The sequence below is a fragment of the Oryctolagus cuniculus genome, chromosome 20 (assembly GCF_964237555.1).
Source record: "Oryctolagus cuniculus chromosome 20, mOryCun1.1, whole genome shotgun sequence".
NCBI classification, from domain to species: domain Eukaryota; kingdom Metazoa; phylum Chordata; class Mammalia; order Lagomorpha; family Leporidae; genus Oryctolagus; species Oryctolagus cuniculus.
The window spans coordinates 39353376-39377984 of NC_091451.1; the positions used below are offsets into that span (position 1 = coordinate 39353376).

General features: G+C 61.7%; 2 protein-coding genes and 1 long non-coding RNA gene across 3 annotated transcripts; 2 read left to right on the forward strand and 1 right to left on the reverse strand.

Annotated features, from left to right (window-relative positions):
• The first annotated feature begins 233 nt into the window (after window positions 1–233).
• LOC100358746 (alpha-1-antitrypsin-related protein) lies at window positions 234–7217 on the forward strand. Its single transcript, XM_008251304.3, has 5 exons — window positions 234–340; window positions 2714–3351; window positions 4673–4943; window positions 6087–6234; window positions 6962–7217. The coding sequence occupies exons 2-5, from the start codon at window positions 2718–2720 to the stop codon at window positions 7145–7147; spliced, it is 1239 nt and encodes a 412-aa protein (XP_008249526.3). The 5' UTR covers window positions 234–340; window positions 2714–2717; the 3' UTR covers window positions 7148–7217.
• Window positions 3126–11019, reverse strand: LOC138847297 (uncharacterized). The gene is made up of 3 exons (XR_011385057.1): window positions 10885–11019; window positions 10162–10236; window positions 3126–3257 (listed from the first exon to the last, which is right to left on the reverse strand). It is a non-coding gene; the product is annotated as an uncharacterized lncRNA (long non-coding RNA).
• A 136-nt stretch (window positions 11020–11155) lies between these two features.
• LOC100359005 (kallistatin) lies at window positions 11156–19843 on the forward strand (the record flags this gene model as incomplete). Its single annotated transcript, XM_070065349.1, has 4 exons — window positions 11156–11328; window positions 12982–13133; window positions 15918–16191; window positions 17212–19843. Coding segments are annotated over 4 exons (1068 nt in total), but the record flags the coding sequence as incomplete, so codon positions are not given.
• Between the last annotated feature and the right edge of the window lie 4766 nt (window positions 19844–24609).

Here is a 24609-nt window from a genome sequence, read left to right on the forward strand (position 1 = left end):
CTGGGTCTCTGGTGGCCACAGGGCTCTGAGACTCTGTCCTTGCTGGTGGCCTGGCACCGGGGGTTCCGCAGGACTAAGCCACTTCAGGGCAGGACAGCCAGGCCCTGGGAGGTGGCCAGCCCCGGGCAGCACACACCTGGCCAGGGGCTGGAGCTGTGCCGGGCTCATTTCAGGACAGGAGTCTCTGGTCACATGGGAACTGAGTGTCCCCACGCCCCCTGGACAGCGCTATAAGTCCCTGAAGGCTGTGCGTGAGTGTGGGACGCCAGCAGCGCTGGTCCAGCCCCACAAGCCACCTGAGCACCCGCAGGTTCTGCTGAGCCTCCTGAGCTGCCGTGGGGTGAGTGCTGGGCCCAGTCCACACGGGGAAACTGAGGCACGCAGCGCTGCACTCCTGTGGCAGAGCCAAGACTGAGCGCTGGCAGCCAGGCCTCGGTCATGGTACGGGGCAGTCAGGTGGGAGACGCCATGGCCTCACTGGGCAGCTCCCGGCACACAGGGCCCACATGGACAGGTGCCGGGGAGGGGGAGCTGATTGACTGCTCCTTGCCCTCCTGCTCCCGCCCCGCCTGGGCTCAGACTCAGCCTGTGTCCCCTGGGCCTCACCTGGCTCCCTCCCACCTGCAGGGTCCGGAGGAGGACCCCCACCACAGCCCCTCCCTATGCATCCCTTCAGGGGCTCCTCCTTGGAGTCCTCCTTTCTCCCCCAGCTGAGCCACAGTCCTAGACCTCGGCTTGTGGATTCCTGCCCCCTGCCCTGCTCAACTCCCTGGAGGAGAAAGGGGGGCCCTCTTACCTCTGGCCCATGGCGGCTGGTTACCCAGAATCCCACAGGATGGCCCGGGTCCTCTCACTTCTGCTTTGTCCACCCTCCTGCCACAGGGGCCCTGCCCTTGACCTCCTGGCTAGAGCAGCTGCCTGCAAGGGAGGGGTGTGTTCATTACTCCTAAGTTGGCCCGGCTGCCTCTCCAGCCGCCTCCCCCTCTGTCTTTTCTGGGTTCACAGCCCTGTCACCTAATGTCATCCCCCCCCATCCTGCAGAGTCAGAGTCTACAACACCTGTTGATTTCTTGCCCGAAAGGGCTATTCTCTCGGAGAGACCAGGTGCAGGCCTGACTCCAGATCGGCTGCACTCATTCTCCCACAGGCCTCTCTCGGCGAGCACCTGCCCAGGTCAAATGCCTGCCTGGGTCCAAGTGCTGCTGTGCAGTGGAAAAGTCATTGGTGCTCTGGGCCACCCCCTCCTCCCCACACACCTGCGTTGCCTGGAGACACCAGCAGGTCCCTGCCCCATCAGTGCTGGCTGTGGCTGGGACACAGGTGGTGGCCAGGACGGGCCACGAGCTGCTGGCAGGAATCTCAGCTCATGCGCAGGGCCAGGAGCCCAGGCCCCCCGGGGCGCACCCAGGAAGCTGCAGGGACAGCAGCTCCCAGAAAGGGTTCAGTGGGCACAGCACTGAGCTCCCAGGGGCTCTGAGCCCCACGGTGAGGGTGAGAGGATCGGCTGGGGCCTCCTTCAGGCCTGACCCTGCAGGCCAGGGGGGATCCGGGGGCCCCAAACAGGGCCCTGCCACAGGAAGAAGGGGCGCCCCCAACTCCTGGCTCCTGGGGACCTTTGGCCAAGGGAGGTGAATGTGGTTGGGTCTCCCATGACCCAAGCCTGCTCTGAGCAGAGAGAAGTCTGAGCCAGTCAGGGAGCAGGGGACTCCCCCGTCAGCCGGTGGGTCCTGAGCCCCTGCATGGCTGGGCCAGGAGGCCCTTGGTGATGCTGGGAGACAGTGCACTGCCACCCAGGGAGCAGGGCTGCTGCCTGGCCCACCCTGCACAGGACAGCCCCGCCCCGCCCAGCACAGCCGCACCCGGCCCCACAGTGCGAGTGGCAGGACCAGCTGAGCAGCAGGTGCAGCCTCAGCACCAGCAGGTGCACAGGCGACGAGCTGAACACGGGGCACCCACGCAAAAGCTGGTGATGCAGCTGGTCCCAGCCTGCCCTGCTGGGTGGCCTGAGCAAACTGCTGAGTCACGCTGAGCCTCTGCAGTGGAGACGCTGAGTCACACTTGGGGATGAGAGGCAGAGTCCCTGAGAGCCTCAGGGCCAGGGCTGCCCCGGGTTCTGGCCGCGCATGGCTGGAAGATGCCGGCCCTCTGGGCGGTGCACAGTGGCCATCGGTGCGGCCCCCAGTGACTTTTCTGAGGCCTGGACGTCCTTCCTGAGCCTGACGTGACCCAGGAGAGCCCTGGGCAAGTCCCCTCTGCCTGCTGTGCGGCAGCGTCCTCTGTCGTACCCCGGGGGCTGGGACACTGGCACGTCAAGGCCAATGCAGGAGTGAGCGGAGCTGTGCAGGGAGTGGACTCTGGCCCAGCTCGGGTGGAGGTTGCGGCTCTGCCTGGACCTGCCAGCTGCCCTCGGGCATCGCCCACCCTCTGGGCTTTGCTTCCTCGTCAGTCAGGGCAGCACAGCGGTGTGCGCACTGGTGGAGTGTGCGGGCGGCAGGGAGTCCAGGCCCGTGAGACCAGGGCGGTGCTGGGCAGGAGGTGAGCGACGCCCAGGTGGTCGCGTCTGATTCTTGGAATGGTGATGATGGAGCCGTGTGTGGGCCTGGTCGGGGCGTGGGAGAGGTGTCATACCATGGTGCTGGGACGTGAGGTCACGGGAGGGCCAGGCCACGTCCTCAAGGGGCCACTCTCAGGGATTGCTGCTCCTCTCTTGCAGGACAATGCTGTCCTCCAGCTCACAGCGCCCCCTGCTGCTGGCAGTGCTGTGTTGCCTGCTGTGGGGACCAGAGGCTACAGGTGCCCGGCAGTCAGAGGAGTCCAAGCCTGTTGAAATACATTCCCAGCATCATTTTTGTCAAAGCATCTTCAACAACACTGCTGACATCTTTCTTTACCTGTACAAAGAGTTAGCTTGGATTTCAAAGAGCAGTAACATCGTGTTCTCCCCACTGAGCGTAACTGCCGCCCTCGCCACGCTCTTCCTGGGCACCAAGGCTGACGCCCACAGCCAGATCTGGAATGGCCTGGAGTTCAACCTCCTGGGGGCAGAGGAGCACCTGGTCCACGCCTGCTTCCAGCAGCTCCTCCGTACCTTCCAGCACTGGGACAACGAGCTGGCTGCCGGCAGCGTCCTCTTCATCGACGAGCGTCTGCAGCCGAGGGCTGAGTTTGTGCAGGGCGTCCAGCAGCTGTCCCACACTGAAGCCATCACCATCAACCTCAGGGACACGCACGGGGCCAGGACGAAGATCAATAGCTTTCTGAGGAGGGAAACAAAAAACGAGATAACGGACTTGGTCCAAGAGCTGGAGAACGACACAAGCCTGGCCCTGCTGACGTACATTTCCTTCCACGGTGAGCCGGAGCCAGTGCCTGCGCGGGGCCAGGGCAGCCGCCAGCTGTGTCCCGAGACTGCCAGCGCCCCAGCGTTCCCAGGAAGTGCAGTGCAGGGCCGCCAGGGGTCCCGCAGGGCTGCTTTCTTCCCACACCCCAGCAGCTAAAGTAGGGAAAGAGGAGCAGAAGACAGCCACGTCACCGCCTGCCCAGGGGCCCAGCAAGAGCCATCACTATCCAAGCACTCACTGCAGGTGTCAGTCTCCTGTGCCGAGGAGCCGCACAAACCAATCAGAGCCCCCTCCAGGGCTCAGGGACCGCCCCCCAGACCGCTCCAGGGTCAGGGACCAGAGTTCGCTCTGGGGTCTGTAGGGTGTGGGTTCAGGTCCTGCCTTCTCACTTATTCGCTGTGGATATGGGAAAAGCCACCTGACCTCTCTGGGTTGCTGCTGTCCTATCTTATCTTGGACCAAATCAGGGCCCTGTTGTCAGGTGTCCGGGAGGATGAGCCACACGACAGAGAACGGGGGCTGTGTGGCGCCCAGGAGGTGACCAGCTACCTCGGCTCCCAGCTGCCCCCTGCCTCTGAGCACTCAGAAGGTCAGGGCTGTGGGGCCCACAGGGTGCTCTGAGGCCACTCCCATGTCCCAGGGAGAGGGAGGAGGGCGGTGGAGGTCAAGGCCAGGGCCCTCCCCTCCCCCTGGGGCTCCCTCCCTGCACAGTCCTGCAGTGCAGGGCTCCAAGCCAGGGCCGGCACAGCGAGCTCCCAGCTCCACTGAGACCTAGCACAGGGCTTGCCCCCCCAACCATCACCTCCCCCTCCAGGGAGGAAGGAGGGTCTAGGGTCCCCGGGGCACCTGCCTCTCTGGCTGTATTCACGGTGGGGTCCTCTTGGTGCCACACAGGGAGAGGCTGCCCGTGCACCTGCATTCCCCCTGCAGCTCCCAGGACACGGACTTAGGAGCAGCACGCAGCGTGCTCGCCCTGGGTGATGACTGCCCACCATCAGCAAGGGCCAGGGAGCCCCAGGGCAAACAAGTTCCGAGCTCTGGTTCTACCCCTAATTCCTGTTAAGCCCTCCCCCAACCAGCGTCTGGCACAGACACACAATTGCTAACCCTGTGAAGAAGTACTTTCAGCAATGAGCCAGGACAAGGACTCGGGGGCCCTCCTGTGACGTCAGGCAGCTGTCACAGAGCTGTCCTGCAATCTGGGGTTCGCGTCTCCACCCCATTTGCAGATGAAAAGCTGAGGCTCGGGGACTCCTGTGTCACAGAGGGGGCTCCGGGCTCCTCACTGATCGCAGGTCCCTAACCGCCACCCCACCTCGCCGTGTCCCCAGGGAAACTCCGGGATGAATTCCACACTGAGCTCACGGTGGAGGAGAACTTCCACGTGGACGAGAGGACGACCGTCAGGGTGCCCACCGTCAACCGCCTGGGTGCATTTGACCTGCACCGGGACACCAACTTCTCCAGCTGGGTGCTGGCGCAGCACTGTCTGGGGGACACCGTGGCCTACTACGTCCTGCCCGACGAGGGGAAGATGGAGCAGCTGGAGAGAGGGCTGACGCAGGAGCAGCTCGACGGCCTCCTGACACCCTCGGACATCAGGTGCCTCCCGGGGCCGGGTGCTGCCCAGGAGCTGCCCGAGCTGGGCAGGACCAGCCGGGGCAGGGGAGGGGCCACCCGCAGCATGCACTGTGCTCCCTGGGGGCGTGGCTCCATTCCGGACCTGTGGGCTGGGGTCTGGGAAATGGCCTTGGCCGCAGAAAAGGCAATGATCCTGTCTCTGCGGGCTCCGCCCCCAGCATGGACACGGCCACTTCCCAACGTCCGTGCCCAACGTAGTGACAGTAACAGCAGCACAGGCTACGGCAGAACCAAGGAGGGCTCCCTGGCAAAGGCAGCAGCTGAGTCTGGGGTCCAAGCACAGATGTCCGTGGTGGGCAGGGGAAGAGGCCCAGCAAAGGAAAGGGCCAGAGTGGGAGAGGCCTGGACCCGTCTGCAGAGAGCTGGTGTCGCTGTGACTTCACTCGAGTGCTCTCCTGGCCCAGCAGGGAAGGGCACCAGCACACCCAACACCCACACAGACTTGTGCCTGGAACCGTGCCCGTGCCCCGCAGAGCTGCTGCCCGCTGTGCCCTATAAGACACACATGACTGCACACACAGGGCTGAGGGTCAATGCCGAATGGACGCCTTCAGCCCTCTGCCCCGCCCCACCCTGCCCGAGGTCCCTGCACCAGGGATGAGAACAGGGGCCCAGGAGCAGCCACGGCCAGAACTCGTCACAGAGCCCCAGTGCCAGTCTGCCCGCCCACCAAAGCCCGCACCTGCTCCCCACAACCAGAACTGAGCCCTAAGCCTGCTGGGTCCACTCTCCTACCCACGAGACAGCTGTCACTCAGCACCTGCCACCGCCAGCCACGTTCCCCTGGGAGCCAGGCACCAGGGAGTCCCCGGCTGTGGGGGCACCAACACTGCAGGGCAGGTTAGATGCTCTTCCAGGGACACCCTGGATCTGCCTGGCGGGCTTCTCAGGGGAGGTAGCTTTCCAGGGCCCTGTGGGTGCTGACACTCTGACACCTGCTGCAATGGGGGCTACGAGGACAATGACCAAGTCAGCGTCCCTGTGGGTGTGGGGGAGGGGCCAGGCTAAGTGGGAGAAACCAGGAGGAAAGAACACAGTGCCCACACTGGGCCCCAGAGGAGGGGAGCAGGAATGAGACGTCTGCACTGTCTTCCCGCACGGCAGGTCTGCCAGCGTGTTCCTCCCCAAATTCTCCATCTCTGGGACCCACGATCTGAAACCCCTCCTGGGCAAACTGGGCATCACCAACGTCTTCAGCGACGAGGCTGACTTCTCGGGGATCACGGAGCAGGGCCCCCTGAAGCTCTCCCAGGTGAAGTCGTCCCACTGGTGGGCTGTCCCTGTTGTCCAAGGGCACGGGAGGGGCCGGATCCAGACCAGAGACTGAGGAAGGGACAAGGACACACACCAGGGCCACCTGGCTCCTCCCCAGGAGCCTCTTGATTGCCTGGGACGGGACGGGAAGTGTCAGGTGGCAGAGCTGGGGAGGGGGCTTCCTGTGCCGCTGGCCTTGTCGGGGTCTCCCCTGCGGTCGGGTCACTGACCTGTCCACAGGTTGCCGAGGGCCCTGCAGTCCTGGGCCGCGATTTCCCCACATTTGCAGCGGGGCCCAGTGAGTCAAGGCAGTCCCCGGCTCCTTCCCTCTGTGGGCCGCGCAGCCCTGGGTGCCTCCAAGTGTGAGTGTGAGGGATTCCAGCAAAGGGAGCCCTGAGCACCCAGATCCCCTCCTGCCCTGGGGCCCCTGAGCCTGGTTGGTTGGATCCCAGGGCATCACCTTCCCCGTTTTGTCTTAAAGAATCTGAAAATCACAGAACCAAGAGCCCTGTGGTGCACACAGGCCCCGTAGAGGCTGGGGGTGCAGCCCGGGGCTGAGAGAGGGGAGGTGGGGACCTGGGAGGGGCAGAGCCCGGGACACAGAGAAAGGTCTGGTGTGACTGCAGCGGAGGGAGGAGGGGACAGGCAGTGCCTAGGGCGCGGCGTCCACCTGGAGCCTCAGTGTGGACAGCGCAGGCTCCGGGCTTTGCTTCTCTGCCCCGCAGGCCACACACAGAGCGGTGCTGACCTTGGATGAAGACGCATTTACTGAGGGCTCGCATTTCAATGTGGGCCCGTGGCCCTGGCAGCCCACTTTCAAGTTCAACAGGCCCTTCCTGGTTATCGTCATGGATGTCACCATAAACTTTCCCATCTTCCTGGGAAAAGTGGTGAATCCCAGCCAAGGCTAACAGCCCCCATCAGGGCCCGCCCCCGTCAGGCCCTGCCCCAAACACAATAAAGTCTGAGCCTCCTCCTAGAGTCCACCTGCGAACCCTGGCCGCCCCGGAGCTCATGTGGTCTCCACTGCATCGGTGCCGCCCACGGCCAAGCCCATGAGGTCCCTGTGCAGCACGGAGCTATGTGGGCGGTGATGAGTGTGGGGAACCTGCACCCAAGGCTCTGAGGCCCTCAGCTCCCAGAAGCGCTCCCGGCTTTCCAGCCTCGTTGGGTTATCTTGGAGGGATGGCGTGGTTCTCACTCCAGGCTGGGGGTCCAGGCCCACCGAATGTCCACATCCTCCTAGGCCTGCCTAGCCCACCCTGGAGTCCTGCCACCACCGCCAGGGCCCTTACCACTCCCAGGCTGCCTCTGACCCACGCAGCCCTGCCCGCTGGCATCTCTGCCTAAGGCAGCACCACGCACCCTCAGGCAATTCCGCGCACTCCCAGGCTGCCCCGCCATTTTGTCAGCTGCCCCGCCCCATACTGTCCCCTCCATCCCATTGGATGCCCAACCCATCCCAGGCCACTCCCCTCCCATGCCGCCCATTTCCAGGATGCCCTCTTTGCTCCCACAGCTGGCTGCTCAAGCCTTGTACCGTGCGCTGAGTCCCCACAGCAGAAGGGGAAGCCCTTGTCCCCTGGTCACCTCTCCTCCCCGCCCCCGACCCCTCCCCGCAGCCCCTCCCACTCTCAGGTGTCTCCTAGAACAGAAGAGGCAGAGTTTCCCAGGAGCCCTTGCTCTCAGGCTCTCAGGCTGTCAGGGTCTCTGGGGCTTGGACTCTCGCCCTCCTCAAAGTCACCAGAACCACCCAGAGGGCCACACTGAGCCCATGTAGAACTCATCCCCCCTTGAACCATGAGGCACGGGTGCTGCGTGGCTCTGGCAAGACGCACATCCCCCTGCCCAGCGGGGTGCAGTGGATCTGCTGGGCCCAGGCTGCCTCGTGCTGCAGGGGCCCCAGCCCAGAGCCCTGTATGTCCCAGAGCAGCACCCTGGGGGCAGCGGCAGCACAGAGGTTTGGTGTGTGCCGCAAGCGCCCAGCGGAGGAAGAGGCAGAGGCGGTTCCCAGGCAGCGACCCCCAGGATGTCCTCAGCAAAGCGGCCAATGCCGGTGCCCTGCCCTCCAGCTCCGGGGCTGTGCGCTAAGGAAGCTTCTGTTTTTGTGAGGTTGGCCTGCTTCATTATTTCACCATAGCCCTGAACACTGCATTGCCAGTGTGGGGGCAGGGTGGGCAGCTGCCCAGGGGCGAGAAGGATGGGCCTGGACAAGGGAGCCCCGTCTGCCTCCTTTTCTGCTAGTGAGCCCAGGAGGGTCCTGCCTCCCCACCTCAGCTGCTCGAATCCCACAGAGAGCCCTCATGTTCAGGCGGCCCCTGCTCTGCCCGGTCAGATCAGCGCCCTTGCACCACCAGACCAGGCTCTGGCTAAACACCCCCCCCCCCGGGAGCTGCCGCCTATCTGCCCCTCTCTACCCCTGCCTGTGACTGTGCCTGGCCTGGGGCTCCCCCTGTCGCCCCCGCTGCTCCCTGAGGCTGAGGCCGTGCAGCTGTGCGTCCCGACGCCTACCCTGCCTCTCCTGTCACCCCAACCACTACGCCCGGCCCCCAGCAGCCTGGGGGCCCCATCCTCACACCACCCCCTGCTCCCTGCAGGACAGGTGCACCTGCTGCGTCTGCCTAGAACACCGTTCTCCACCTCCACCCTCTCCTCCCTGGGCGATGCCCCGCCTGCTGCTCAGTGCCAATGCTCCTTCCTCAGGCGGCCCCTCTGCGGGACCTGCTGCGCTTCTGTCCCCCCAGCCCCTGGGCAAGGGTTTAGGAACTGCCCACAGCTCAGCCGGCCCGCTGGCAAGGGCGGCGCGCCCTCTTCTGGTGAATCGCTGAACTGCAGGGACGATCTGCACAGCACAGGCACTGAGTCATGGGTGAGGGAGTTGAGACCCCTGTGGGGAGCTCAGGAAAATGCAGGTTCCCGCCCTCCTGACGCCACGCCCACCGATGGTTCTGAGGCAGGGGGCTGGTGGGAGCGCCCGCGACTCTGGGCTGTGACCAGCTGCCCTCTGGAGGCCCCCAGGGCCACCCTGAAGCAGGGAGCGTGGCTCTGGGCAAAGCTGTCGAGTCCTCCAGTGCTGCCGCCGCCACCTCTGGGGCCTCTCGGGCAGCGTCTGTGACCAAGCCTGGCTGAGCAGAGGATTCACCTGGGAGACGCAGGGCTCCCTGGCCCTGGCGCCCCCACCCCGCCCCGAGCAGGGTCCAGTCCCCTCCGAGGGAGTGGCCCACAGCAGGCCCCACCACAGGCTGGGCTTAGGTCTCCCTCTTTCGAACAGCAGGGGTCAAAAGTGGAGCTAAAGAGCACGGGGCCAGGGCCAGGGCCGGCTGTGTGACCTCGAGAAGACGCTCAGCCTCTCTGTGCCCCATCACCCCCTCTCATGTGTGGGGAGGGAGCACACTTCCTGAGAGTCCTGGGATGACGTCCTGTGGTCGCATCACCAGGCAGGGTGGGCGACGTGGCTTGGGAGCAGCCCCTCTGTCCCCAAGGCCCCCTCCCAGTGCCATCCAGCTGCAGCCCCTGGGACAGCCCCAGGCGGGACCTCCCAGCTGGGCCCAAAAGCACCAGCACTGTGAGGTGAGGACAGTGCCTACTAGCTGCTGCGGCTTCTCCCCACCAGTGGCGGCTGGTGCGCTGCCGGCAGCCACGGCCAGGACGCAGGTTCCTCCCGGCTTGCAGGGGGCAGGAGGACACCGTGAGTTCAGAGAAAGAGAAAGCAAGGCCAAGGCCCGGGGGGCAGGCCCGCGAAGCTAACCACCTGGGCCTTGTCCCCTCTGCCTCCCAGCCCTGGGCCTTGTCCCCTCTGTCCCCCGGCCCTGGGCCTCGTCCGCCCTGGCCTGGCCGCCATCGGGAGAGGGGCTGGTCTTGGCCCACTCTCCTGACCGCAATGAATAGCTGAGGCCCGGTGCCTTTATGAAGGAAAAAGTCTAACCTGGCTCTGCTGGTTCCCAGGCTCGGCTCGGCTTCTGCGGTCTCTGGTGAGGGCCTCGTGGCAGCTGTGGTCACACTGAGGGGAAGGAGTGACAGGGAGGAAGGTGCAGGAAGCCGGACACAGGGCGGGGCCGCCTTGCCCAGCCTTCCCAGAAGTCCTTGCCCAGCCTGTGGGCACTTGGTCCCACCTCTTATAGGACCCGTCCCTGCCAACATCAGCTCACGGGGGGCCGTACTCCTCCCACTCTCCAACCGACAGCAGGGTTCAGCTCCCTCGTTAAAGGGGAGATGTGCAGGGCGAGTCGCTGCCAGAGACGGGGTCCCCTTGCCCAGGAATGCGCTGTCCTTTTCGGCTATCAACATGAGGAATCAGGATGCCAGTCTAGGAGTTACAGTGCAGGGCTGCAAACTGGGGCTCCGGGCAGGTGCCAGCGCGGCTGCAGGGTGTCTAGTCTGTAGTCCAGTGTGCACCTTACCAAGTCACCTGTAGCTCACTGCTGGGGGTTGGCCCCAGCCCCTGGTGGGAGGCAGGCAACGGAGGTGCAGAGAGGGGGGTGGGCAGCAAGTGAGGGTCTCCATGGAGACCAGACCCGCCAAAGGTCTCAGCCTGGGCCTCTGGGAGAAGCCAGAACCTGTTCTCCCCCAACGTGAGCAGGTGCAGCCCACTGGGTCCCCAGAGGGAGGCTCCCGGTGGAGCCCTCCAGGGCTGTTCATTAATCATTACCTGGCCAGGAGGTGGCGCTCAGAGGTGGGACCTTGTTTTTCGATCTCCTGGGCTTGGGAAGCCGCCTCTGGAAGTCAGACAGCCCCCGGGGGGCCACTCCAGGACCCACTTGCGTGAGTAACCGGGAGAGGGTAGAGACTGCAGACTGCCAGGGCAGGGGAACCTGTTTTTGCCGAGGGCCCTTTGGCTTTTTATAACGTCATTCACGGGCCACACACAGTTGTCAACTTGCGACAGCCTGCTAGAGGTCGATTGAATTTCCAGTCCTGCCTGCGGCTGCCTTGACAGGGTTGGACCACAGGACTTTACAGACCTGATACAGCCCGTGGGGCAGCCGGTCCCCACCCCTGCCAGAGGAAGGGGCCACTTGAGTAGGACTGAGAGCTTCCCGGGGTCACCAGGCAAGTCCAGGACAGGCCAGGACAGTGGGCGCCCTCCAACGAGGTGAGAAATGGGGGTCAGAGTGACCCCTGTAGGCCACCGCAGCCAACCACCCTATGGCTCTGCTCCCTGGGGCCCCGCCGGTGCAGGGCAGTCAGCCAGGACCCAGTCCTGGAGCTCTGGTGGCGCTCAAGTGGGGCCATTCTGGGTTTCTCCACTGGACAGCCACGGAGGCAGATGTGGGGGTGGGGCGGGGTGGGGTCCAAGCACATGTGTTAAGGGTCCCACGTCAGCTTCACCCCAACCCATGAAATCCCAGGATGGACCCTCCTAGAGAGGAAGCCATGACAATGGTCTGGGTTGGAGCTGACTCCACCCCCACGAGCTACAGGGCATGTGATAAACTTTGTAAATGTAGCACATGCAAATCGAGAGAACCGGAACTTCTGTGTCTGTACACTGAGGGTTGGTGGAACCCAGCCATGCCCCGGGTGAGTGTGTGCGGCTGTGCCGGCCACACGGAGAGCAGCTATTGGAGACCAGACGAGGGTCCCAGCAGGGGAGGGGCAGCCTTTGGGCCGTCCTGAGAGCTGAGCTGGGGTGGGGGAGCAGGAGGTGAGGGCGAGGTTAGGGATGGCCTGCGGGGTACCAGGGGTGGCAGGGCCAGCTGGTGGCGTGAGAGCAGATTGGGTGGCGGAGATCAGAGCATCCTGGCGTGGGCAGGATCAGGTCATTATGAGAAGGTGACGGATCCCATCCCTGCAACCTCGGGCAAATGGCTCACTGGGGTCAGCGTGCTCATTGGACCGGGCACTAACAGGAGGCGCCGTTCCGCTGCCCTCGCTGATGGTGGGAGAGAGGCTGGCACCCGGTGACGTGCACCTCGGAGCATGGTGGAGGCTGCCCTGGGCAGGGCCCGCAGACTGGGGCCTCGCTCCCACATTTGCTGGTTACCAGCTTGGAGAAGTCCCTTCTGCACCCTTGGCTTCTCTCGCTGCGGGCTGGAATGGAGACTCGAGGCAGGCAGAGCTCCCGGAGACAGGAAATGAAGGGAGAGGGTGGACACCAGGTGTGCCTTGGAAATCTACTGCATCGGCACAGGAGAGCTGTGTCACCCAGGCCACCCAAGTGTGAGGGTGAGTGCCCCCTACAGGAGCCAAGGCTGTTACTCAGGGCCTCTGCCCATCCTCTGGGCGGGGCCGGGTGTCCGCTGGGGAATCTCCAGGCCTCAGAGCGCAGAGGATGCTCCCTGCTGTGCACCTGCTCCTCCTCCTGGCCGGCCCCCTGGCCCTGGTTGGTGGGCAGCTGGGGGTGAAGCGCACACCAACGCCTCCAGGCAGCAGCTTCCAGGGACAGAGGAGGGCTCCCCAGCCTCAAAATTGCCTGGCAACACTGGCTTTGCCTTCCGCCTCTACCACCTGGTGGCCTCCGAACGGCCTGGGGCGAACATCTTCTTCTCCCCACTGAGTGTCTCGGTCACCTTGGCCCTGCTCTCCCTGGGGGCCCGCTCCAATACCCAGATCCTCCAGGGCCTGGGCTTCAACCTCACGGAGCTGCCCAGGGCCACCATCCACCAGGGCTTCCGGCACCTCCTGCACACACTCAGCCTCTCGGGCCACAGGCTGGAGACCCACGTGGGCAGCTCCCTGTTTCTGAGCCAAGACTTGGAGCCCCTCCCGAGGTTCCTGAACAACACATGGCCTTCTACACGTCCAGGCTCTTCCGCACCAACTTCCGAGAGCCCGAGGATGCAGCCCAGCTCATCAATGACCATGTCAGGGCGGAGACCCGGGGCAAGATCACAGATCTGGTCAGAGAACTCAAACCCAGCACCCAGCTCGTGCTGGCGAACTACATCTACTTCAAGGGTAAGAGTCTGGATCTTGGTGGGTCCTAGGTCCCCCCCCCGCACCCTAATTTGCCAAGTGTTCAGATATCCAAAAGGAGAACTGGGAAGGCTGGGTGTGACGGAAACACGCAGCCCACCAGGGACATCCTGTTCCAGCGTTGTCCTGTGTTTGCCAGTTTTCCTACCTCGACTTTATTCTTGCAATACAAGTGACAGGACTGTGTTAGAGGCAGCCACCAGAGGGAGCTGCTGGGCCCAGATCTGCACTCAGCTCCGCCCACTGTCAAAGGCCCTCCTCTACCTCAGGTTTTGCGTTGTGCTGTTTCAGTAATGCGCTGAAACGATTCAATAGAAGATTCCAGAAATAAACAACCTGCCACTTTAAAAGAACTCTGCAGTATACGATTATAATTTCCCTGTTGTATCACGCATCATTGTTGTTGATCTCAACTGTGCCTAATTCAGAAGTCGAGTTTAGCATGGGTCTGTGTGTCTAGAAAAGAGCATGCAGGGTTCCGTCGTGTCCGTGGTTCCGTGCATCCCTGGGGGACGTGGACCATAGCCCACCAGCTGCCCCGCAGACAATGGGAACTCGGATGCTCCTGAGCAGAAGGCCTAAAGGGCTAAGAAAACCCCAGTCCCTGTGCCCACTCTGGCTGGCCACGTGCCCCTGTAACTGAAGTTTTATTGGCACACAGTCACGCCCGTTCATTACGGGCCCTGGCAGAGTTCCTGCTGCCATGACGGATGGAGCAGGGATGGGTCAGCTGCAGAGACTGAATGACCCACAACGCCCCAGACGCCATCTCTGCCGACTGCCTCTGCCTGCTGACCCGGCCGCTCCCTACGCTCCATGAAAAGCACTTGCCATTGCTCTGATGATAGCAGTTCTCATTCTGAAGCTTCCAAGTCACGTGAAAGAGAACATAGGATTCACCCTGACCCCATAGGACCCACCTCATCCTATAGACTCACTCCATCCCAGTGGATCCACCCATCCTATAGGCTCCACCCTTACCCTATGGGATCCACCCCTACCCTATAGGCTCCACCCCTACCCTATGGGATCCACCCCTACCCTATAGGCTCCACCCCCATCCTATAGGCTCCACCCCTTTCCTATAGGCTCCACCCCTTTCCTATAGGCTCCACCCCATCCTATATGATTCACTCCATCCTAACAGATTCACTCATCCTATAGGCTCCACCTCTATCTTATGGGATCTACCACTACCCTATAAGCTCCACCCCTAACCTATAGGCTCCACCCCTTTCCTATGGGATCCTATAGGACTCACTCCATCCTAACATATTCACCCATCTTATAGGCTCCACCCTTTTCCTATAGGCCCCACCCTTTTCCTATAGGGCTCACCCATCCTATAGGCCCCACCCCTACCCTTTGGGATCCTGTAGGATTCACTCCTGCTTTTCTGCAGTGAAGGCTCAAGGGGAGCAATGGTGGCTTCTCGCCTCCTTCCAAATCCCACATGTCACCAGCGCAAAGCCAGAACCCACAGGCCGCGAAACTCCGGGACGCGTTCCCAGACTTGTGGTCCAGGCAGGCTGCTCATCGCGCCTTCAGCACGCGGGATTTTCCACACTACGGAGGACTTTTAAATACTTTTAATTTTGAAATAACCAAGGAAGGAGGGAAACCAGTAGCGTGGGTTTCGCAGTCGGGAAGACACTGGCCGGACTCCCAGGTCTCTCCATTTTGTCCGGATTGATCCTGGCATGGAGCCATGTGCATCCCCTCCTGTCCTCGCCTCCCTCCAGGCACCGCCCCCATACGCAGTGCTGGCCCTGTGACCACCTCCTCGGCTCTCTCCTCCTTCCCACTTCCCTGGTCCAATTTGCCTGAACCCCATGATCTCCATCGGCAGCTGAATGAGGGTGGAGAAGGAGACCCCCCTGGACTGTGGGCCTCCCCTGGGATCTGTGGGCAAGGTTCTTCCTGGGCACCCCACACCGCCCCCACCCTGTGTGAGACTCCACTCTCCCGAAACCAAGAACTGCCTCTTCCTCCTCCAACCCCTGCACACAGCTCACTTGAACTTGAGAACCTCGCCTCATCTCCGCCGGGGAAACAGGAAGTCCCCCCACTTCTCACCTCCAGACTCCAGACTCCCCTGCCTGCACTTGGAGCCCAAGCTGAGAGCCCTCCTCTCTTAAGGAGGGTGGAGTCCGTTCCCACATCCAGCGTCTCCTCTTTCTGTCTTAGAGATCCCAACCCAACCCCTTTCCAGCATCCTCTGTTACTCTGCATTCTTCTTCTTCTTCTTTTTTTTTTAATTAATGTATTTGTTTGAAAGTCAGAGTTACAGAGAGAGGGACAGACACACAGGGAGATCTTCCATCTTCTGGTTCACTCCCCAGATGGCCGCAATGGCCAGGGCTGGGCCGGGTCAAAACCAGGAGCCAGGAGCTTTTTCTGACTCTCACACAAGGGTGTGTTGGCCCAAACACCTGTGCCTTCTTCCACTGCTTTCCCAGGCGCATTAGCAGGGGACTGCATGGGAAGTGGAGCAGCCAGGACTTGAACCTGCACTCATATAGGAGGCCGGCATCGCAGGTGGTGGCTTTACCTGCTACAACACTGGCCCCTACTCTGCCTTCTGTGCCCACCCCATTCACACATCTGCACGGGGGTGCCGCCTGCCCCCATCCTGTCTCACAGTTCAGTGAGCCCTAAGGCCCCAGGCCCCGGGCAGTCAGCTGGTGAAAGGCCTGGGGTGCACTGTGTGGGGGCAGCAAGGGAGGATCTGAAACTCCTGTGCTGTTCGGTCCATCTTCGCTGCAGCGCTGTGGGAGAAGCCATTCATCCTCGCCCAGACCAAGCCCCAAGACTTCTACGTGGACGAGAGCACAGTGGTCCAGGTGCCCATGATGCTGCAGCACCAGCAGCACCGCTGGTACCTCCAGGACCAGCACCTGGCCTGCTCCGTGCTGCGCATGGACTATAAGGGAGGCGCCTCGGCCCTCTTTGTCCTTCCCGACCGAGGCAAAATGGCACAAGTGGAGGAGGCGCTGACGCCCGGGACGCTGCGGGGATGGGACAGCTTGCTGAGCAGGAGGTGAGTGGTGCGGCCCTGCAGAGGCCCTTCTGATGAAAGCCAGGAGCACCCGCCCCCTGGCCGGATCGCGAAAGAACCTCTGAGCCTCATCCTTAACTAACGAACTCTCCCATTGTAGTTAAAATGAGGCTCCCTTCGCTAGGGCAGAGAAACACCCCAAGAGGAAAGGGGCCTGTGTCAAGTCTGCCTCTCTGGGGTCAGCCCTGGCCCTGCCAGGGTGGGGATGGTTAAGAAAGTTCCACCCAGGCCGGTGCCACGGCTCACTAGGCTAATCCTCTGCCTGCAGCGCTGTCACACCGGGTTCTAGTCCCGGTTGGGGCGCCGGATTCTGTCCCGGTTGCCCCTCTTCCAGGCCAGCTCTCTGCTGTGGCCCGGGAGTGCAGTGGAGGATGGTCCAAGTGCTTGGGCCCTGCACCCCATGGGAGACCAGGAGAAGCACCTGGCTCCTGCCATCGGATCAGCGCGGTGCGCTGGCCGCAGCGCGCTGGCCGCAGCAGCCATTGGAGGATGAACCAACGGAAAAAGGAAGACCTTTCTCTCTGTCTCTCTCTCTCTCACTGTCCACTCTGTCTGTCAAAAAATACATAAATAAATAAAGCTCCACCCACCCACCCCAGGACACAGCCAAGAAGCTTCCCACTGGCTTGTGGCCATGAGAAACAAGGTCCAACCAACACCTGCCGAAAAGCAGCCAGTGGCCATCAGCTGTGGGTGGGAAAGTTGACACAGCCCTGGTGGTACAGGGAGTCCCACCAAGCAAACACAGTGAGACCCACAGGGCTCCCACAGAGGTGAATGCCTGTGTGCCACCAAGAGTCACTGGCACCCAGGCAGAGGGCAGCCTGTGCCATGGGGGAGGTCCCCAGGCCGAGGGCCCGGGGCTAGGGAGCCTGGGCTGCAGCCACTGCGGGCTCTTGCCGCAGGGGGTGCTGTGGTGCCAGAGTGCCAGGCAGGCGTGCTGTGCCCTGCAGGGCCCCTGGCCTGTCCTGACCCGCTGTCCTCAGCCAGTATCACTTGCAGGAACTTTTACAAGCCGCTGGAGCTGCATCTCCCCAAGTTCTCCATTTCTGGCTCCTACCTGCTCAATCAGATCTTGCCCAAGCTCGGCTTCACAGAACTGGTCTCCCCACGGGCTGACTTTTCCGGCATCAGCGAACGTGAGAAACTGCAGGTGTCCAGAGTGAGTCATCTCCACCATCAGCCCCTGGAGACCTGGGAGGGCACTGACTTCTGCCCCCAGGAAGCTGCTGGGGCCAGCAGGTGTGCGCCCTGCCGCCACATGGAGTCTCCAAGCCCGAGGCTGCTCGGTCATCCACCGCCACGTGCTGGGCGTGGAGCTAGGTGTCCCCCAGTGCCTGGCCTCAGGGACCTTTCCTGCTCTACTCTGGGAGACAGCATTCGCCTAGCTGGTGACAACGCCATGGGAGGGACAGAGGAGGGGCAGACGAGGCTGGCTTGGGTGCAGGTGTTATCCTGGGGAAAGACTTGAAAAACAGACCTGTGGCTTCAGCTAAGAGAAGCAGATGCAGACCCGAGGGAGGTGTCTCGAGTCTGAGGGTTCGAGCTCCAGGTCTGTCTCGTATGGTGCTGGGGTTGCTTTGTTCCTGAATTTATTTTCCTCATCTGTAAAGTGGGCATTACACGGCTGACCTCATAGGCTGGCTAGGAAGATCACACAAGACGACAGGTGCTGTGCCCGAGGCCCAGAGCAGGTGCTCACTTGAGCATAGTTCTCGCTACTGCGTATCCTGGACGAGCATCCAGCTCCATGACCCACGGGTGCAGTGACCCCAGCTGTGCTGTCCCCAGTCAGCGTGACTCGTGAAACACAGCCTTGGGCTCAAGCAGGCGCCCAGGCCCCGTGTAGGTTGCCCCGGGGATAATGCCTGTGATTTCTCTCCCAGAGTTTCCACAAGGCCACCCTTGACATTGACGAGGCTGGCACGGAGGCAGCGGCGGCCACGGGCACCTCCATCGTCTTGCTGTCCGCCCAGAAGAATCACTGAGTCCTGTGGTTCAACCGGCCCTTCCTGGTGGTGATCTCCTCCCCCAGCACCCAGAATGTGCTCTTCCTGGGCAGGGTCGTCAACCCCACAAAGCTGTAGCCTCCTCCAGCGGGAAGGCATGGCCTGGGACGAGCTCCCTGTGCCGAGTGGGGGCCGAGGATGGTGCCGGGAGCCCAGGGCAGAGGGGTTGGTGAGGGGCGGGAGTGGTGGTCCCTAGATGGGCTGGATGGAGGGAGAAACCCTCCCAGGGTGACTGTGCGGATTAAACAGAGGTAGAACTTTGAAGTCCTGGTCCACAGCTCGCACACAGCAGGTGTTTAATTATGGTGTGCTTGCCTGGTCCTCCAGGCTCCGACCCCTCCCTCCAGGTTCCAGGGCTTGTTGGTATGTGGGTGGAGCGCCGGCTGCCCCCCAGGCAGGCCAGTGCCTGTGTCCACAGCAAGGTCTGGGAGGCCTTTGCGGGGAGCGCACACACCAAGGCTGCCACACGGCGGCCTGAAGGAGGGGCCTGGTGAGGCCCCGCCCTAGCAGCGGCTCTCCTGGGTACATGGCGTGGTCCCCGGGCTGCTTCAGGAATGGAGCCCTGGTCTCTGTGCTGGCTGTGCCAGTGATGTGCTCTGGGGCTGCAGGCAAATCCCCGCTCCTCCTGAGTAGCACAGGCTGGCCCAGTTGGCCCAGCTCTCGCCATTGGCATACATGCACTGTATTCTCGGGGGAGGGTCCCCCCAGAGTCCGGGGAAATAACCCAGAGGCCTGTGGAAAGAGGCAGGAGCTGGCTGTGTGTGCCCCAAGCCTCAGGGACTTCTGGCAAATGCGGGTTTTCGTGGTGGCCAGTGTGACAGTGGAACCCCTGGGAGAGTGAGCTTGGACTGCCCAAAGGAGGGGCTCTCCCTGCCTCTCCCTGGGCCCGGCTCACCCTCTGTTGGGAGGTCTGGAGTAAGACTTCCTACAAGGCTCTGCCTCCAGCCGCTCACCCCTGGCCTGGAGCCAGGCAGCCTGTCTTGCTCCCACAGGTTGTCGGTACGTGGACTTCAAAATCCCTGGGTTCAGATCCCAGCTCTGCTGCTTAGAAGCTGTGCAATTTGGAGAAGTTGAGCACCTCTCTGGGCATCGGTGTCCCCAGCTATGTAAGAGGATTGTCTACCTCATGGCTCTGCTGTGAGGGCTAAAAAGCTGCCATATATGCGAAGTCTTAAACAGTGCTATGCAAACACTAACTGTATTATTTAAATATTCATTTATTTATTTATTTGAAAGGCAGAGAGAGAAAGAGAGAGAGAGAGAGAGAGATCTTCCGTCCACTGGCTCACTCTTCGAATGGCCTCCGGGCTGCAGAGCAAGGAGCCTGGAACTCCATCCAGGTCTCCCATGTCGATGGCAGGGGCCTGCACGCTTGAGCCGTCTTCTGCTGCCGGGGTCCCAGGCACATCAGCAGGGAGCTGGATCAGAAGCAGAGCAGCTGGGACCCGACCCAGCACTCCAGATATGGGATGCTGGCGTCAGCATCGCAAGTGGCAGCTTAACCGGCTGTGCCACAACAATGGCTCTTAGCCATATCCCACAGCTCTGGGTAACCCGGGCTGCCCCCACCAGCTCTGAGTGTGTGGGGGGGTCTCCCCACCAAATCCATGTGCCACATGGGGACCCCAAATCCCTCTCATTTTTGCACTTTCACGACTCGGGAAAACTGACCCAGAATCCCAGTAGGGTGATCCAAAACTGAAGGTGTTTTGTCATCCTTGTCCTCACAGCCCTTGTTGCTGGGGTTCCTAACGGAGCCTGTGGAAGGTTCTAGATCATCACTCATCTCCCTTTCTCTCAGTAGATCCAGCCAGGGCTCCTGGCTCTCTGTTCTGGATGCAAAGGCGGGGGCTGTTACTTTGGGACCTGCTCAAGGAATCATCTTGGCTCCAGGAGAGCTGGCTGCTGGCTGCACCCCCTCCATGGTCCTGCTGGGTGTCCAGGAGGCCCGAGGTCCATTCTGAAAACTCGGGCTATGGGTTTGAGAGCAAGAGCCAGCTGGCCCAGGCCCTTGTCCCGGCTCACAGGACACTTCCCTGTCCCAACCCGAGTTGTCACCAGTAGTAACCCAGGGTGCAATAGGAGAAACACTTCCTGTTAGGTGACTGCTCATGACGCAAAATATTTCAGGGACCTTGTGACATGGCGCCTGGCCCCAGTACTGCTGCAGCCCCAGGGATTGGCTTATTGCCATGAAATCAGGAACCCGATCTCCCAAGAAACAGGCAGACCCCTTTTTATAGAATGATAGCCACTGCTGAAGGGAGGGGGCCGCCGCCCTGGGGACTTCCTCTCCCTCCTGCCTCCAGAACACAGCCCCGAGCCGGACACAGGACAGCCTCGGGAGAGCAATGACAAGGAAAGCACCCAAGGGAGACAATGTCTAAGCCGGGGTGTCCTGGGCTCAGCTCGCCAGCTCCACGCACGATCATGAGGCCCTGTGAACTCCCTGGGACCCCAGAGGGCCTCTAGGCAGCAGCCTCCTTTCCAGCCCTTGGCTTTACCGGCTGACATGCGGGCCTGCTAAGCATGAATAGTGACCCCTTGCCCCCATACCTACTAAGAAGTTGGAGAGGCAGCTGAGCGGGTGGACACCAGCGACAGGCAGAGGCCTGGGAGAAGGCCGGAGACGGGTTCCCTACAGCAATGGCCGTGCGTGGGTAGTGCCTGGATGAGCGATGCCCTGGTGTGATGGACAAGTCACCCCCAGGCCAGCCTCCTTGTTCAGATTGAGACATTCCCTCTCCCACTCAAGAAACGGTTCCAAGGCGCCTGTCTGCCACAGGGTGGTCCCTGCCTGTTTCTCCTGCCCTCCTGCCTCCGTCCCTCCTCTTGTTCTCATGTATCCAGTGACCTTGTTTTACTTTTTTTTAAAGATGTATACACACACAAACACACACATATGGGGAGAGAGAGAGAGAGAGAGAGAGAGAGAGAGAGAGGAAATCTTTCACCCACTAGTTCACTCTCCAAATCGCTACAATGCCAAGGCTGGGCTAGACTGAAGGCGGGAGCTTGAAACTCCATCCAGGTCTCCCACATGAGTGCAGGGAGCCAAGTCCTTGAGCCATCATCTGCTGCTCTTCCAGGCGTATTAGCAGGAAACTGGATCAGATGCACAGCTTCTAGGACTTGAACCATCGCTCCGATATGGGTGGAGCTTTATAGGCAGTGGCTGAGCCCACTGCACCACAACACCAGCCCTGTATCCAGTGATTTTAGTTACAGAAAATCTTCCTCAACCAGTAGTAGTTGGATGGATGGATGGGTGGGTGGGTGGGTGAGTGGGTGGGTGGATGGGTGACTGGGTGGATGCAAAGGGTGAGCTGTGAGCGAGGTCACCAAGCTATTTGTTCTGTGTCACCACCCCTTGAAACACCCCCGGAATTGATTGGGTAAATATTTAATCCTGCAGGCCCGATTTCAAAATGCCCTGCTGATGCATTAAAAACAAAAACAAGCCTAAACTAAAAGCTTCCGTGTGGGAGATGGTGTCTGTCCAGAGCAGGATCTGGGTGGTCTCCTGTCTGCCACTCACCGGGGCCTCTCCTTACCCTTGTCATCCTGGAGGTCGGGTGCCCCATGTGTGAGTCCTGCCCTCATCTTCCTGTAGGAGAAGTGGAGTTCGCCTGTGCTCCATAATGGGAGGGCAGAGGGGACAGCATAGCGGCAGGGACATGGGCCGGGCCCCTGAGACCAGATCCCAGAGGAGGGTGACAGCGTGGGGACCCTGGTGGTACAGAGAGACGCACAGTTTGGGATCTACATCAGTGACAAGGTGGAGGTCGGCCGTGTTTGAGCTGGGAAAAGCCAAACTGTCCTTACCACTGTCACAGTCACCCCAACACGTCGCGTTTGTGTGGGCAGACATGTGTGGTTCTCCCTGCCGACAACCAGTGTGCATCCACACCTACCGGATGTCTACAGTCCAATCCATGTGACCGCATTTACCTACAGGTAGAGGCAGAGCCCGTGGCTGAGGGCTCAGTCCCACGAGAGTGTCCCCAGTTCAGACACCAGTGGCGAGGAGCAGGTTGTCGCCTGTACTTCTGACCTACGGCCTATGGACTGGGGTTCCCACGCCCCTCCTTGGGTTCAATGAACCAGTGGCACGCAGAACTTGGGGGATGCTTGGAGCATTCGCTGGTTTGTTGCGTCAGTGGCGGCTGCAAGAGAACAGAGAAGAGAGACGCAGGGCCAGGGACAGGGGAGAGGCATGAGCTGGAGTCCCCCACCACCGTCTCTGTACAGACGCTCCCCACACCCACTGGGACTGATCCAGCTTGTCCTGACCCCACCCCAGAGGTCGGGGGCAGGGAGGGGGTGAGGAACGAGACTGGCCTGGCACCAGACACCACCCTGAGGCTTTCCAGGAGGCTCCCAAGGTCCCCTCATCAGGACGAGACACGCTCCCGTCCCTCAGGACGTGGCCAAGGTCTCAGGGGCTCTGTGTCAGGAATGGGGATCGAAGATACAACTACAACCTGCATCGCCCTAGTGCCCCATCGACACGATGCTAAGACCTCGTCTCAGGAGCTGGCACAGTTACAGAGAGAGAGAGACAGACAGACAGACAGACAGAGAGATCTGCCATTCCATTCTCTGGTTCACCTCCCAAATGGCCATAAAGGCCAGGGCTGGGTGAAGCCAAAGCCAAGAGCCAGGAGTCAGGTCTCCCATGTGGGTGCAGGGGCCCAAGAACTTGGGCCATCTTCCGCTGCTTTCCCAGGCCATACTAGGGAGCTGGATCAGAAGTGGAGCAGTAGGGACTTGAACCGGTACCCACGTGGGATGCTGCCGTGGCAGGGGTCAGCATTACCTACTACGCCACAGCACCAGCCCTGATATTCCTTGTTGTATCACAGTGCCACAGCTCTGCTCGGTAGCAGAGGGGCCTCCCCGTGCTGGGGGTGGGGTGGGGAGGGTGTACTTGCAGTCTGGGTGGCGGTCCCAGCTTCTCTGTGAAGTCTAGGCTGGGGGCATCTCCTTCACCTCGGAGCTTATGAACTTCCTCCCTGGAAGGGGAGGTGGCCCCTGGGACACAGGTCCCTGCACAGTGGCTTCGTGAACATGGGCAGACATGGGATGCTACTTGCCTGCCCGGCACGGAAGGGCAGACATGGGATGCCCTGCACATGCTGGCCTGGGGCTCTGGCTTCTGGCAGCAAGGAGTCGGCACCAACTCTGCCTGCCCGGCAAGGAAGGGCTTTCTGCGACCAGGGGCAGAGTGGATACCTACAGTCCCCAGGCTCTGAGCAGTGGCTGTGACCATGGCACAGGGCCCAGAGCTTTCCTGGATGCCCCAGAGACTGCGGAGCGTCCGAAGGTAGAACCTGGACTTCGGTCCAGGATGCCTGGATTTGAATCTGAGCCCCACCAGTGACAGATCCACTCAGAACAAAGGACCTGAGATGGCGCTGCAGCCCCAGGGAGGCCTGGCCTTGGCGTCCTGCAGGCTGGGAGGCCGAAGTCAGGGGTGGGCTCCTGCTGGGGCGGCTGGGAAGGAGATCAGGCCTCGTCTGCCCTGGGCACACCTGGGCACGGAGGCCTCACCTCCAGCCCCACCCCCGGCTTCACAGGAGTCTCTGTGGGTATGGGGTCCAGAGCCCCCCCCTTAAACACCAGCGTTCATCCTGGCCCAGGGGCCCACTCTGCAGTGAGGCAGCCTCATCATCACTCATTTCACCTGTAGGAACCCTGGTTCCAAACCAGCCGCATTGGACTTGGGGAGGGGACACAACTCAGCCCCTGTCACTGGGTGTGGCACCTGGGTCTCTCTGAGCTGCAATCCCCTCCCCAGTAAGAGGCAGTGAGGACCCCCGACTCAGGAGCCCACCATGGCACCTGGTGAGTGACTGCGCGCACAGCCCGGGGGTCAGCGGCACTGACACACGCTGCCTCGGTTCCTCTCTTTCCCCCAGTCTGTGCTCCGGAGCAGGCGGCACAGCGGCAAATGCCTGCCAGGCCAGGCAGCTCCCTGCACGGTGAGGTGGGCAGCAGGGGCAGCCAGAGCCCACCGAGAGGCATTCTGGGCAGCTCTGTGGCCAGCGCCGCAGGCCGAGCCCCACCCTCTCTGCAGTGTGGAAGTCACCTGCTGGGCATGGGGCTCTTGCTCCTCTTCCTGTGCAGAGAAAAACAAGTGACTCAGGATGGGCCTGGCCTGGGGTTGGGCTGGCCACCTCTGTGCAAGAACAAAACTAAGGACTGCTGGGCCTGGAAAGGACACACCTGGGCCCAGCCGGTCCCCGCTCGTCAGGCAGGTGCAGCCCTCGCCAGCATCAGCTGCCTCTCTGGGTGCTGTGCCGCTGGGCAGGGATTGAGGACAAACCCCAGGGCGTGGCTGTGGCCTCCAGGTCCCCAGAGCCACCCAGTCCTGGGCTGAGTTCCCCTG